The 14,071-nt window shown below is 43.5% G+C and overlaps 1 protein-coding gene across 2 annotated transcripts; it reads right to left on the bottom strand.

The window, feature by feature from the left end:
- Nucleotides 1–5,104: 5,104 nt before the first annotated feature.
- On the bottom strand, nt 5,105–12,964 carry tp53inp2b (tumor protein p53 inducible nuclear protein 2b). 2 transcript variants are annotated; one of them, XM_083641033.1, is made up of 4 exons: nt 12,739–12,964; nt 6,966–7,372; nt 5,540–6,113; nt 5,105–5,425 (listed from the first exon to the last, which is right to left on the bottom strand). In XM_083641033.1, the coding sequence occupies exons 2-4, from the start codon at nt 7,087–7,089 to the stop codon at nt 5,158–5,160; spliced, it is 966 nt and encodes a 321-aa protein (XP_083497159.1). In that variant the 5' UTR covers nt 7,090–7,372; nt 12,739–12,964; the 3' UTR covers nt 5,105–5,157. The 2 variants fall into 2 exon arrangements, with proteins under 2 accessions (XP_083497159.1, XP_083497160.1); XM_083641034.1 differs by having other exon boundaries at nt 5,540–5,696.
- Between the last annotated feature and the right edge of the window lie 1,107 nt (nt 12,965–14,071).

Genomic DNA, 14,071 nt, shown 5'->3' with positions numbered 1-14,071 from the left:
ACTCAGTATCGTTCAATGTTTCTGCCTGTGTTGCTATCTGTTGTAGTACAACAACCTAAAGGGAGAAAAGGAGCAAATAAATATTGATGCTTAAATGATTTCACAACAGTATTGCAACAGCATGCAACTTTTATATACTAATATTATTCAGTTATGGAGTTATTTTTCCGTGACAAGTCTCATCCTAAAATGAGATATTCCTCTAAATCTGGTTAAAATCGGAATATTTAAAATGAGTTATACCCCTAAATTGGCCTTCAAATTGCCTCAAATTTCCGCAGTGCCCTTTTATGAATTTGAGCCCCTGCCCCTCTAATGTTCTGTGCACGTCCCTGCCTGCACTACCCCAAAGGCTCAGTATATAATTACTATCCCTCACAGCACCTGTCTGTCCACTTCTTACCGTTATCCATTACTCAGGGGTTTTCCTGAAAAGCCTGAAAAGCCGGATATATTTGAGTTCAGGACAACCCTGACTGCATACTCAAAATCAAGCATTTTTTTTTTTTACTATCATCTTAGATAACTTCAAAGTTAAAGTTTCACATTTGTATCTTCAAATGGTTTCCTTTCTAAAACCCGGGGTGCTGTAAAAACACATTGCTCCATAGATTTTGACAATGACTGATATATTTGAGATCAGGACAACTCTGAGTACACAAATTCAAAATCAAACCTTTGTTTTTTTACTGTATCAATTTAGATCATTCCAAAGTTCCAAAACTTGTATGTTGAAATGACTGAAACTTGGGAGTGCTGTGAAAATCTATTGCTTCATAATTTCTGACAATGACTGATGATTTGTGTTCAGGAAATCCGACAGTAACCCAAAAGTCAAATGTGGGCTACAGCATGATGGTCTGATCATACGTACTGACATGCGTAGTCACTAGTCACCCTCCAGAGGCCCATTCTGACATTACTGTTAACGTGCCCTATTCAAAGTGATTGTCCTGTAAAACAGTCCTAATATCTTCTGTCCCCTCTGCCCCCTCTGCCCCCTCTGACTTAACCCCGCTCCACTTTCCCACATGTAAATGATGAGACGAGATTCAGGTGTTAACCTGAGCGTTTATTGTTGTTGTTGTTGTTTTTTTGTTGTTTTTTGGCGGGTACCTGTTTTCTGAATGGATGCTGGAAAACCCATCCGTTGGTTTTGCATAGGTCTTGCCTGTCAATGAACGACCGTCCATTTTTGGGATGGAAAATTCAGTACATCACAAAAACCATGCAGAAATAGTGAAAGGCACAATCACCATAGATATCAGATACACCAAATTTTATATGTCTATATATGTCATTATATATGTTTTTATTGGGGGAGGGGTGTACTCATTGAGATGTAACATGGGCGAACCCCAACTTGTTTTTAAGCTGCCATCATTTCAGGGCACAACATAAATATATGAAACTCCCCAGACATTCAACCCCTTTCATTTAAAACATCTTACTAGGTGAACAACTGTTTTCTAATAACTATATGGGAAAATACAAGCATGTCTCTATTGTATTGTATTTTTTTTTTTTGCTGATACATTTCATTTCTTGTCTTATTTTCTTTTTTCCTCTTATATAATCTATCTGTGTCAAGCCTCCTCCTGTCCCTGCCCACATCTCTCACATCACATTGGCTGACACACCTGGGTGGCCACTCCCTCTCCCCTTTATTGGATGGCTGCCACCCTGAAACCACACCTTTCAGTAATCACACACACACTCCATACTGAGAACACAACTCCTTTTACATGACATTGGTGAGAAGGGCAAAAGAGCAGAAAGAAAAAGCAGAGCCTGTGGTGATCAATCTAGCACATTTTGCAGGGTACACACATACAAACACACATAGGACATATCCACACAAACACACACACACACACACACACACACACACACACACACACACACACACACACACACACACACACACACACACACACACCTGTGATCTCTCAGTTGCCCACTGTTTACACTGTTTATGTACTACATTTTTGTATAACAGGCATGGAAAGTGTTGCGTCCGAGGCACAATCAGTTCGAATAATAACCCCTAGGGATTAAGGAAGAAATGGCGATCATAGTGTGTGTGTGTGTGTGTGTGTGTGTGTGTGTGTATGTGCGTGCGTGCATGCGTGCGTGTGCATGTGTAGTGCAAGCTAGACTTGTCACCTCAGATCCATACACTGCTACACAGTCATCTTTAAAGCGGCAAAAAGAAAAGAAATATAATATTCATACTTTTATCATAAATTAATAGATATTCTGAATAAAACATAGCCATTCATAGGATAACTGGCATTACTGGAAAATAAATGCATGGGAAAAGAATTTAGCATGACTATATGAACTAAACAAGACAGGATATTTCCAAAACAATCTGAAAGAATCCTCAAACTCTCAGTCTGACCACAACCAATTGTATATAAGCTCTTATGGATGTAGTATACTGCATCGCGACCAGACACTGCTGTGCTCCTGTGCTGTCTCTGCTGTGCCCTCTGGAGGGCAGTGTTTTGCCTATGGCACACAAACTCTGATCTAGTGCTGTATTTGTTTAGGGGGCATCTCATTTACATGGACTGACATTTGGGCAAAGACGCCACTTTTGTCCATTGAAATGCCCTCTTGATTTGATATTCAGCACAGAGGTGAGGCAGAGAGAGGATTCTCATCAGTCCCGTTGGAAACCACTCGGTGGACTCAAGTCCTGAAAAGCTTTAACATCTATGGGAGCATTATAAACTGTACTGTCATATTTACAAGAGAAATAAATGACCATCATTCATGTTTTTAAGAGTTTTTAGCGTTTAACGTGTCATTACACCTCACACACAGTTTGATTCAGAACAAAAAGAAAAAAGAAAAGAAAACATATCACAAAAGAAAGAAAAAAACGAGCACACTGCACACGGCGAAAACGTTGACTCACAAAATGTATGACAGTGCAAACTTACATCCATGTCTCAAATAATTTACAAACATTAGTATATATTCATATACACTTCAGCACCATCGTTTACTATTATTGTTGAATACATATCAGTAAGCTAGGTCTTAAAAGTGGACACTGTTAGGGCTGGATGTGTGCTAACGAGAGAGAGAGAGAGAGAGAGAGAGAGAGATAGAGAGATAGTGAGAGTGAGAGAGTGAGAGAGAGAGAGAGAGAGAGAGAGAGAGAGATGGACTAGATGTTTCGCAGAACTAAAAAAGCACAGGGCTGCATGTCCATGACCAAGACCATCATGTGCATGTATGTCTTTTTAGTGTGTGTGTGTGTGTGTGTGTGTGTGTGTGTGTGTGTGTGTGTGTGTGTGTGTGCGTGCGCATGTGCATGTGTGTGTGTGTGTGCGTGCGCGTGTGCGTGCCTGTGCGTGTGTGTGTCATTGATTTATCATTGATTTATCAATGAAAGGGAGCGATGTTTACAGAGGATGCTAACTCGCAGCACACATGCTAGTTGAATATGGCTGATGATGTGTGCTGGGCACGTCGCTTATGATTTCTTCACGTCAGACTCGGTGAGCTCACAGAAAAACATGGTGAAGTTGTTAAAGTTGTTCACAGCCAGTGTACTTTCTCCATGTCTATCAGGAAGAGAATCCTCGGTGTGTGGGCATCACACAGAGAGAGACGGTGAGAAAATGCTATGCGCTCCGACGAAGAAATGAACAGAAAAACAACGCAACAAAACAAAATAAAGAGCTGCCATCAATACCGCCCTGCACCTACTGTCACCTACCACACCCTGTAACCCAAAGGCAAGCCATAGAGACTATATATCCTTTATTCTCTGTTCATATAGTTCATATATAGTCAGTTTGAGTTTTCAGTTTTCAACAAAAGAGACTGCCTTATTTATTATCTACCATCTCGAGAGAACCACGTTTTAAACACTGCAAAATGTGGGCCTCTTCCTAAATGGTTTGATATTGGCAATCCTGACAAATACAAAGTAATTGGATTGAGAAAACTGGCTCCTATAGGCTGCTCATGGGCTACACTACACTTCACCATGACCCCTCCATGTTCACTAGCCTGGTCAACCATATTGATCCAGGCTAGATGTTCACCACCGTCCTTTCAAAGCTCTCTTCCAGAGCTAATTCATTATCTCTTTAGTCTGTTTTGTTCATCCTCTCACCATCCTCTAACTTGCTTTTATCCTTCCCAAAGTGAGAAGAGAGAGAATCACAATTCACTTTTGGTTCCTTTGATGGAATGGATCGCCTCTCTCTTTAGCGTGTCGAGGCAAACCAAACACGAGACAAACAAAAGGTCTAGCCATTTTCTCTTCACACTCCTCATTCACGGTATATCCTTCCACAAAAAAAAACGAAACAACATTTTGATTCAAATCCCTTAAAGCTTCAAGAGGACATGATGATGAGATGTTTTCCCTGTAGAGATGAAACAGGTCTTTCCCTTTGCATCATTTGCACCAGAGAGGTCTGTTCCTCCAGATAGAGAAAGTACACTGTGCATTTTCTATTTTTTTTTCGACTCGTCATCTCTAAACCTAGCAAAGTGTTTCAGGGATCGCACGGACGAGCTGAGTCAATAAACGTGTCTTTAGGGATCGTGAAACAAAAGAGAGAATATACGTAACGCAGAAAGGAGAACAATTGGATCGAGCTACATTTTTTTTTTTTCATCCCCTCTACACATTATTCTCAGTAAGTCCAAGCTGTATAAAGTTTTGGAGACTTTTTTTCCCCATTTGTTTGGACAATGGACATATAAGTACAAGAGGGTTTGCCTGATCTCTGTCGAGGGCTTGGTTCATAAAGGCGAATGGGGCAACAGAATAGAAGTGGGTGAAATCAGTTTGTGTCTAAACCTATGAAAGTGCAGGCTACTGGTATCTGAGTACGTGTAACATTACGCCTATATAATGTGCACAAATGAAAGCTAATTCTGAGTGGGTGAACATGTTTAAATATGTGTGTGTGTGTGTGTGTGTGTGTGTGTGTGTGTGTGTGTGTGTGTGTGTGTGTGTGTGTGTGTGTGTGTGTGTGTGTGTGTGTGTGTGTGTGTGTGTGTGTGTGTGTGTGTGTGTGTGTGTGTGTGTGTGTGTGTGTGTGTGTGTGTGTGTGTGTGTCTTGGACTTATCTATGCACTAATGACCTCAGAGTAAACGATGCCCCCTGCTGGCTGGAAGGTTTAGTGGCAGAAGTTGCGCTGGCTGGGCTGGTGTAGGAAGGTGTTTCTGGCGTGCGCCGCGTGGCGAGGAACCTGCTCCCTGGTGCGGTTTTGGCGTTGGATGCGATTGCGGCCCAGATGGCGCCTCTCGATACGAGCCTTGCCACGCTGGACCCTCGCCACTTGGGTGACCTTGGCCAGAGCTCCGGCCTGGGCAGCTGCTCCGCGGCTCACCCTGGTGGGCATCGTAGCGCGGGTGGCCGGGGCAGCGGCTGGCTCAGCTACCCTGCTGCGGGAGAGGAGAGAGGAGCAGAGAAGAACGTGTCGTTATTCTGACAGATGATGCTGATGCTGAAAAGAAGCCATGAAGGCAAAAGCGTGTCACGCGTGCTGCGCTCCTCACCTCACGCTGCTCGCCAGGCTAATGATGCTCTCTTCTCCCACCATAGACAGGTTGCCATTCGAGACCATGGACAGGTTGTTGGGGGAGACGTAGACGGACATGCTGGGGTGCTCTATAAGCAGGTCCTCCATCGGGCTGGCCTCTGCTGTGGCTCCCTCTGCAGTGAAACAGGGGGGAGGGGTGACAAACCAGCTCTCATCCATGCAGCCTCGCTCTGAGCCTGCCCTACTGCTACCCCCGCTGCCTCCGCGCTCGCTCCCGGAGCCGGGGGACATGGACGGGGTGGAGGGCACGGACAGTCTGGCCCGTCTGACCCGCCGGGTCACGGGCGTAGCGGCGCCCGAGTCTGACGGGCTCGCGCTAGGACGAGACAGGGGGCCATATGACGATGACGCTACCGCTGTGTCCCGTGCCCGACCTTTGTGCGTCCTACGGCGCTTGCGAGGCGGGGGGGGAATGGGGGCCAGGCACTCAGTCCTTGTCAGTGTGTCTTGATGATTTGAGTGTTTACTGTCAGGGAATGATTCTGCTCTCAGCGGGGCGTCTCTCTCGCCCTCCATGACGTCAGCTTCCCCTGAGCGCATGGCCGTGCAGGGATCAGTGATGGGGATGTGGCCGATAAAGGACACATTATTTAAGGTGGGAGGGGGATGTTGATGCAAAGACATGATGCAGAGGTGATAGGTTTTCAAAAAGCCATGCGGGTTTTAAGGGGACATTTTTATTTTTTATGAAGGGGTCACATACGCACGCGCACACATACCGGTGTGGGGAATGTGGAGGGTATTTAAATAAAAATTGGAGGAGGGGAAGAAGAGGGGGTGAGGAAACACAAAACATAAAAGTAAGATCATATCATTAGTTATGTTGACCCTCCATGTTGCGATTATGTCAGTGACATGTTTGTCTTGACTCTGCTGAGGTATCTCTTTTATGTTGTTTTTTGTTTCTATCGGTTGGCTTTTGCGCAGGCAGCAAAACAAAGGTTCATACTCATACTTGCCTTTGTCATGATTGAGATCATAGACAAAGAGGAAGGAGATGTATGTTCACAGAGAATCATGCGTTTCCATCATCTGACCGACAACACCTTTAGTATGGTAGCATTATGGTTAAGCACCAGTCTAGACGCGCCACCACGCCCCCCCCACTTCACTCGTCGCACCACAATCTCTCACCCCACCCCCGTCGCCCCCTCATCCCTAGATGGCCGATGTTAGTCTACATAGTGCCCCATAGTCATGCAAGAATGGACAGACGCATGTACTTCCTCAGCTGCGTAACCTGTGAACATGCAAATGAATGCGCACAATTTGGCTATTCTCCATTTGGTTTGTTCCTAAAAAAGGCCCCTCCAATTCCACATGAACTCCTCCAGTCCTAAAACAAAACAAAAACCCTCCAGTCCCTGAAGGGGGAGACTCACCAGGCAGGTTGACCAGCATCCACCCCTCCTCGTCAGCCTCCGTCACACAGGGATTGGGGCCCTTCAGCGCGGCAGCCACCTCCTCCACCTCTCCGAAGAACAGACTGCTCAGTCGTTGAAACATGACTGCTTGTGTTTTCGTCGGTGGGTCAAAGTGTTGGTGATTCAGGTGCTGTATGTCCTCAACAACAACAACAACAACAACAACAAAGCTAGCTGCCTTTGAATTTCTTATTTGTGTTTAGGTATTTCTTGTTGCTGATTTTTTTTTAATTCTTTGTCAAGGTGGTTGCCGATTCTCTCTCTCTCACTCGAAGCCCTTTGCTGGATCTCGGTGTTGGACAAACAGGAGTGGACAGGCTTCCGTAGTGCAAATGTAAGGTTTCACTTGGTTTTGGAGCAAAGGCCTGGAGAGAGAGAGAGGGGGATGGGGGGGGGGGGAGAGAGAGTGTGTGATCAGTGGGAGGTAGAAGGTCAGGTGTCAGCAGACACTTTTTAAGAGTCTTGTTCATGGGACAAACAGTTTTACAATGACCCAACAGCCAATAGCCCTATTTGTCCCTTGTTTGTAAGAGAAAGCAAGAATGTGTAGAAAAGGTGCCAAATGGAATCACCTTTCTGAACGCCACTCTCCATTACTGCTGTAATGTATAGTGGTTTTTTTTGCTTTAAATTTTGGTTAGTCATTCACCCACTTGACCCATTGTATCGCGACTTCCTGTTCAAAACGCCGGCTATTTTACCTGCTCAAACTAGTCTGCCTCACCTGCTGGTCAAACCTATTTTGACTCACATATTATGTGTCAGACCAGGTTTATGAGTAACAGGAAGTGTAAATACAATCGGAACCTCTGATTGTATTTACACTTCCTGTTAGCCTGTCAAGCCAGACGGTCTCTTCTGAATAAGGTGAATAGATCAACATAGTGAGTGATGTGTGTGTGTGTGTGTGCGTGTGTGTGTGTGTGTGTGTGTGTGTGTGTGTGTGTGTGTGTGTGTGTGTGTGTGTGTGTGTGTGTGTGTGTGTGTGTGTGTGTGTGTGTGTGTGTGTATTGTGGTAGTAACTTTCTCATAGTTATTCTCAGAAACATTACAGTCAGTAGTTTGCTAGGCTGAACCTCAAACCTCAGGGCAGGTTGACCTATGTGGTAATGATTGGTTAACAGAATATAGGTGTGAAAATAGACTGAAGGCAAAAGCTGCTTTGTCACGCTGACATTGTTAGAGAACCATCATATTAGACTAGTTGTGGCCTAATAAGCAATGTGGGTGTTTAGGTCAGTTGGGATGAAGTGTATTGCATTCCCAGGTGCATTTAACACAATTTAACTTCACTGAGGCTGTGCACAGAGTGGCGTTTGACTATCTAAAAGCCAGGGGTGGCCAAACGTCTTTGGTTGTGGGCCACATACAGAAAAAGTCATGGGTCAAACAATAGTTTAAAGCACAGCAGTTTTCAACCAGTTACACGGAAAGAAAAACTGTGTTTTTAGACCAGAAAACCCGTGTGGCATCAAAAATCTGTTTTCTACCAGAATAAGTACCGGTAGGCTATACGACACATACGATAGTAGTTCATAGACGTGCTATTACAATGGCTATTTCTGTATCTTTTTACATTTTCTTTTCAAATGATGTGCCAAAATGGTAAGACAGAGATCACCCAAAATTCAGTATAAAAACTGTGCAAAATAGACCTCCCCTCCCCCCCTCCCCCAATTCATGGCGGGCCGCAGTTGACCACAGGCCGTAGTTTGGCCACCCCTGATCTATGCCAGTGGTTCTCAAATGGGGGTCCGGGGACCCCCAGGGGTCCTTGAGGGGGTTCCAGGGGGTCCCCAGCCAAAAGGGGGGTAATGTATTTAGCTATAATTCCATTCATAAGTAACACAATAACTATTTTGGTCATGAGTTTTATACACTTTCTGTAATAAAACATTTAAAAGCATCAATCTTATTATCATATGGGGGACCATGGGACAAAATCCTATCAAATGGGGGTCTGTGGTCTAATTTTTGTCAGTTTAAGGGTCCTTCATATGAAAGATTTTGAGAACCACTGATGGTAGTTGTTTTTTTCCACAACAAGAAGTCAGTCATTTAAACATCAAAATCAGTCATTTAAAATCAAACAAGAGGCTACATGAAGTAAATCTAGACATTGGTTGAGCTATGTTGTAATGAATGAGATGTTGTATGTTTATGGGGAGAGGAAGCGATATACAAGGCTACTACTGTCTGTCACTGAGCAAGGAGTTAGTGAACAATGCCTGCCCTGCACTGCCCCCGCTAGATTTGCACGACCAATCAGTAAAGCCTCTGGACAGATGGACAGGCCAGAGGAGGAACATCGACCAATCAGCAAAGCCTCTGGACAGATGGACAGGCCAGAGGAGAAACATTAGGAGGTGCTACAAAGACACAGGCTGTCACAAAGTCAAACTAAAGTCAAAAGTACACAATGACCAAATGCAAAGAAAGTCAGAGGCTAGAGCCTGACCTAAATATATATACACGATGTAATGTTATACAACCCTCGGTTATAAGACACGCACAGGTAAAAAGGTCGCATGTGTTTACTTCAACTGTTCTAGTTTGTACAGAATGGACTTGCACTCTGTGTCATTGGCTGTGCGAGAGAGGGGAGATGTAATAGTCCTCTCACTCTGTTATTTTCCACTGGGAAAGCTACTGACAATGTGGCCTATTACACTCGGTACTTTCTAAAAAAAGGACACGTTGGAGGCCGACAAACAGATGGGCAAAAACACAGATAAGCAAAATGACTGGCAGAGACAAAAGGCAGAAGGAACGACTGAAGGGATCAGATCTATAGAAGGAGCTTGGAGAGTGCAACACCTCCACCAAAGTGAACAATTCCCCAACTGTTCCTTGAGCCAAAGCCTATACATCCACCAAATTGCATGAAAATCCATTCAAAGGTTTTTTGAGATAGCCTGCTGACGCACAGACAGACAAGCTAACTCCGCAAGAGCAAAAACCTAACCTTCTGGGCAGAGCTCATAGATATATGTAGATGTTAGAAAATGACAGAATAAGGACAAAGGAAGAAGTGTGCGTGAGGGAAAGATTTATATAAGGAGCAGAGAGACATGTAAGGAGATATACATGGATGCTTGTTTGGAAGGTGACACTTCCTGTCCTTGTGAGGACTATTGCCATGGTGACACCAGGGACCATAAGGGGAAAGTCTCCTCCTAAAGACACCCCCGCACACTTCTGAAATTTCAGAACTCAGACATGGTGTCTTTCATTTGCCCTGAGAACTGTTTTTTTTTAGAACCATTTCAACATATAGGCTATACTCATTGTCAAAGGTTCCGTTTGGTTGTGTGTGAAATAGCGACATGAGAAGCTACAAGCTTGCTGCTGGTTTTTTTGGGGGTCATTAGCTCATTTTGATTCAGTCTCAGCCAGGTCCCATCCTCGTCCTTATTTGTATGCATTTTCCTGGAGGCACAGAAACGAAGTCACAAGACCGGGACAGATCATTTGGATAAACAAAGGTTTTGGTGGGAAGTCCTGCAGAGTTGCTTTGCATTAAGTGCAGCAAACAATCATAAAGCAGCAATGACAAACTGCATTGCTTCCCTGTCTTCTATTCATCCGGGTATAAAAGCATATACATCATGTACAACATGCACACAAACAGAGAGAGAAAGAGAGAGGGACTACCATGGAGCACTTCCTTGATAAAAAACAATTTTATCAGGTTGCTGGCTGTACACGCTAATTCAATGCTATCTCCATGGTGTAAATATAGCTACTGATACCGCGAATAGAAGAAGAAAGAAATCTCCACTGATATGGAAATAGACAAAGTGTAATAAGACATGTTATCTGAAATAGCTCATATGGCACATGTTGTGCACAGCCATTACTCAACAACTAACAGCTGTGCTGCCCACATTGATCAGCTGCATTATAGGGAAAAACGTGCTTTCGAGTCAAATCAATGATACTAGAGGGAACTGATCGATCAATATATATAGAGCATGTGTGTCTGACAACTTGTTGATGCATTTTGACACATGTTAAGTAGAAAGTGTAAAGTTCTTCAGAAAAATCCAGGAAAAATATAATGTTCTTTTAGTATTAGACCTAATGTGTGATTATATTATGATTACCCCCCCCAGCAGAGTAAGAACTTCATAGGGAAGGCCAGGGTCAAGAGCTACTCATTATGAACTTTGGTTGTATTCTGATAAGGCTGGGCAATATCATACTATATAGATATCGTGATATGAGACGATCATCTTAGATTTTGGATAGTGTAAAATTGTGACACGGCACAAGTGTTGTCTTTTCCCGCTTTTAAAGGTTGTCATTTTCTGAACTTGACTGTTATAGCTGTTCTATTTATGCACTTACTCATTATATCCACATGACTGATGATTATCAGAAAATATTGTGTCAGTAAATATTTTGTGAAAGCACTAATCATTGATAACGATGATTGATGACTAATTGATATCGATGTATTTGGTCAAAAAATACAGTGATAGGCTATTTGATTTTGTCCATATCGCCCAGCCCTAATTCTGATATGCCTTATTAATAGGTCACCCTGCCTTAACAGCAAAAAGCTGTGAAAAGGCTCTTGCAGTGTGTTCTTTGCATCTGTCCTTTAAAAAGGTGGGCGGGGCAGAGCGAGATGGGAGGGCGCTCACAAAATAAAAACAAGACGCCCATGACGTCATGTACTCGCGTCACTGGCGCTGAAGAGAGAGGCTGCTGCAGCCTATTTGGCCACCAGAGGGAAAAAAGAGGCAAGCATAGGGAAAAATACAACTAGATAATGGAAGGCTATACAGGTTATTACATAAACTACATTTAGCAGGACTATACGCCGAATAAGAAATTGACACACCCAACGCTTTCTATCGTCAATAACGGTTTTGTCATTGAAATCCATTGACATTGTGATGGAGAGAAAAAAAAATCCTGCGCAGAGCAAGCAATGTTTACATTTCAAATGCAGAAAGATAACTTGATTGTATGTGGGAAAATCTAAACCTCAACCTCCACCTTCAGTCAGCCTACCGACAACCCACGGAAGGCAAGTCTTTATGTAGGCTATCCAGGTTAAACATGAATTACCCGTAGCCTATAAGCTGTACTAGGCTCCAGCTTCAGAAGGGTCAAAGCAATGACAGTTTGGCTCAGCGGCGGCAGCGCACGAAAGGCAAAGGCATCGACTGGCTAGCTCAAATAAACACAGGGAACTGCTACTCCGAGCATATTTAACGTTTAGAAAACATTGACGTTAATGCCCGCCGCACATAATAACGTCAACATCCGCCCTTGACTTGTTTCAGCACCAGCATTTGGTGCTATTTACAAAACAACGGCTGCAGCGTCGTCCCGTACGTGTAGCCTAGGCTATGACAGCTTGGTGTCCTTTCTTTTTAATATAGGACGTCGAAGCGATGCCATTTGGTTTGAGCAGCTAGTAGGCTACAGCTTTCAAATCTATTCATCATGACCTATAAACAGTTTGATGCGCATAATAATCGACAAAGGTATAGCATTATGCAATTTGCGATGTAATTCCGTAATAACACGGATTCTGTTGTGTTTTCATTATGGCTCACATCTGATTAGCATAATTTGGATAGGCCGATGAAGAATGCAGCAGATTCTATTCTATCCACTGGCAGGCACAGCTGTTTGATACCACTTGAGCATATCAGTTTGACACTATAAACACACCAATACATTCAAGCAAAAATAAATAAAGAATATAGCTTACCTGCCTTTGCAATATAATTCAAGTTGTAAACGAGATCACACACAGTAGAAACGACAATTCTTAAAGCATAGCTTTAGGTAGCCTTTAGTGAGGTAGTTAAAACACCATAATAAAAAAAATAAAAGGCTTTCTTCTTAGAAGAAGGGCTTCGTGTAAAAATGTTACACTGTTGTTTCGGGTTATAACATCTGCAGCTTTCCCTCTTGCTCTATTTCCCCCCTGCAGATTTTCCTTCTGTTTATTGCTGCCTCCAGCTGATCCTCGGATCAGAATGTAGAACGTACAAAACAGCTGATTGTGAGATCACAATACTCTCTGTGACGCCCCTTAGCCCTGCCCACTCCAGCAACCAGCCAATAGGAATATTACACAAGATGCAAGCCGGGCCTCTCTTGGTAACAGGGTGGGGGTTGGGGAAAACAGTCGGAGCTGTCAACCTGCCTGCATCCAGATGGGAATGGTGACTTTACTCAGATACTGATCTAGGATCAGCTTATACATCGACCTTCCTGCTGTTCAAGGTCTGGGGCTGGGGGAGGGTAAACTGATCCTGAGTCAGTCAGTCTGTGCTCTTATAGCTCCAACTAGATCAGGCCTTATAAAACAAGGAAAGATGAGGATCTGTTGACAGAAAAGTAATTAATCTGTCAACCTCATGCCTAATTACCGGTAGCTAAATTCTGTTATTGACAGAAGAGCACAAAGCTGCATGTATCTTAGTTATCATGTTATAGCATACCATAGTCACCTTCTGAACAACAGACAGTATTGCCTTATGTTACAAAGATTTTGACTTTTACATTTTAGATTGCACCATTTTCAATCAGGCACAAAATATTGTTCAACTTGATGATAGACATGCTGTGTAATGTTATACAATGTAGGCCTAATGAATGTAACTTTAGAACCCTTAGCATATTTTCCACTTATGACAGAGATATAAAAGTGGTCATTTACTAGAGTAAATGCTAATCCAATTCATGAACATACAAGTAAGTGATTGTTTGCCACAGTCCATCAACCAGATGAGCCGCCTGGTGGTGCATAAATAGTGGCCCAGTCCAGTGATGTTGCTCATGTTGCTTTAAATTTCATTTGTAAATAGTCCTCTCTCCCCTCCCCCTCCCCCTCCGCATCCCTCTTTTCACTCACTCCCTGTTGGCTGGGAGGGACTCGCAAGTGTCAGTCAACAAATAGCCAGCCAATCAGAGACGCTACCTTTTGAATGCAGCATTTGAGTAACCAATGAGCTGCCAAGAGATTTTGAAAATCCCTGGTGGCCACTTTCTACTCTGCAGCCTGTGAAAAGTAAGCTCTGAGAGTATCCACTGTC

Source organism: Poromitra crassiceps, assembly GCF_964638095.1.
Source record: "Poromitra crassiceps genome assembly, chromosome: 8".
Classification (NCBI taxonomy): domain Eukaryota; kingdom Metazoa; phylum Chordata; class Actinopteri; order Beryciformes; family Melamphaidae; genus Poromitra; species Poromitra crassiceps.
This window is presented reverse-complemented; position numbering and strand designations above follow the sequence as displayed.

Coding starts and splice junctions, on each gene's coding strand:
- tp53inp2b (XM_083641033.1), bottom strand. CDS start 7,089: ATGTTTCAACGACTGAGCAGTCTGTTCTTCGGAGAGGTGGAGGAGGTG. Junction 6,114..6,965: donor GATGCTGGTCAACCTGCCTG/GTGAGTCTCCCC, acceptor CCATGCGCTCAG/GGGAAGCTGACGTCATGGAG. Junction 5,426..5,539: donor AGCCTGGCGAGCAGCGTGAG/GTGAGGAGCGCA, acceptor CCTCTCCCGCAG/CAGGGTAGCTGAGCCAGCCG.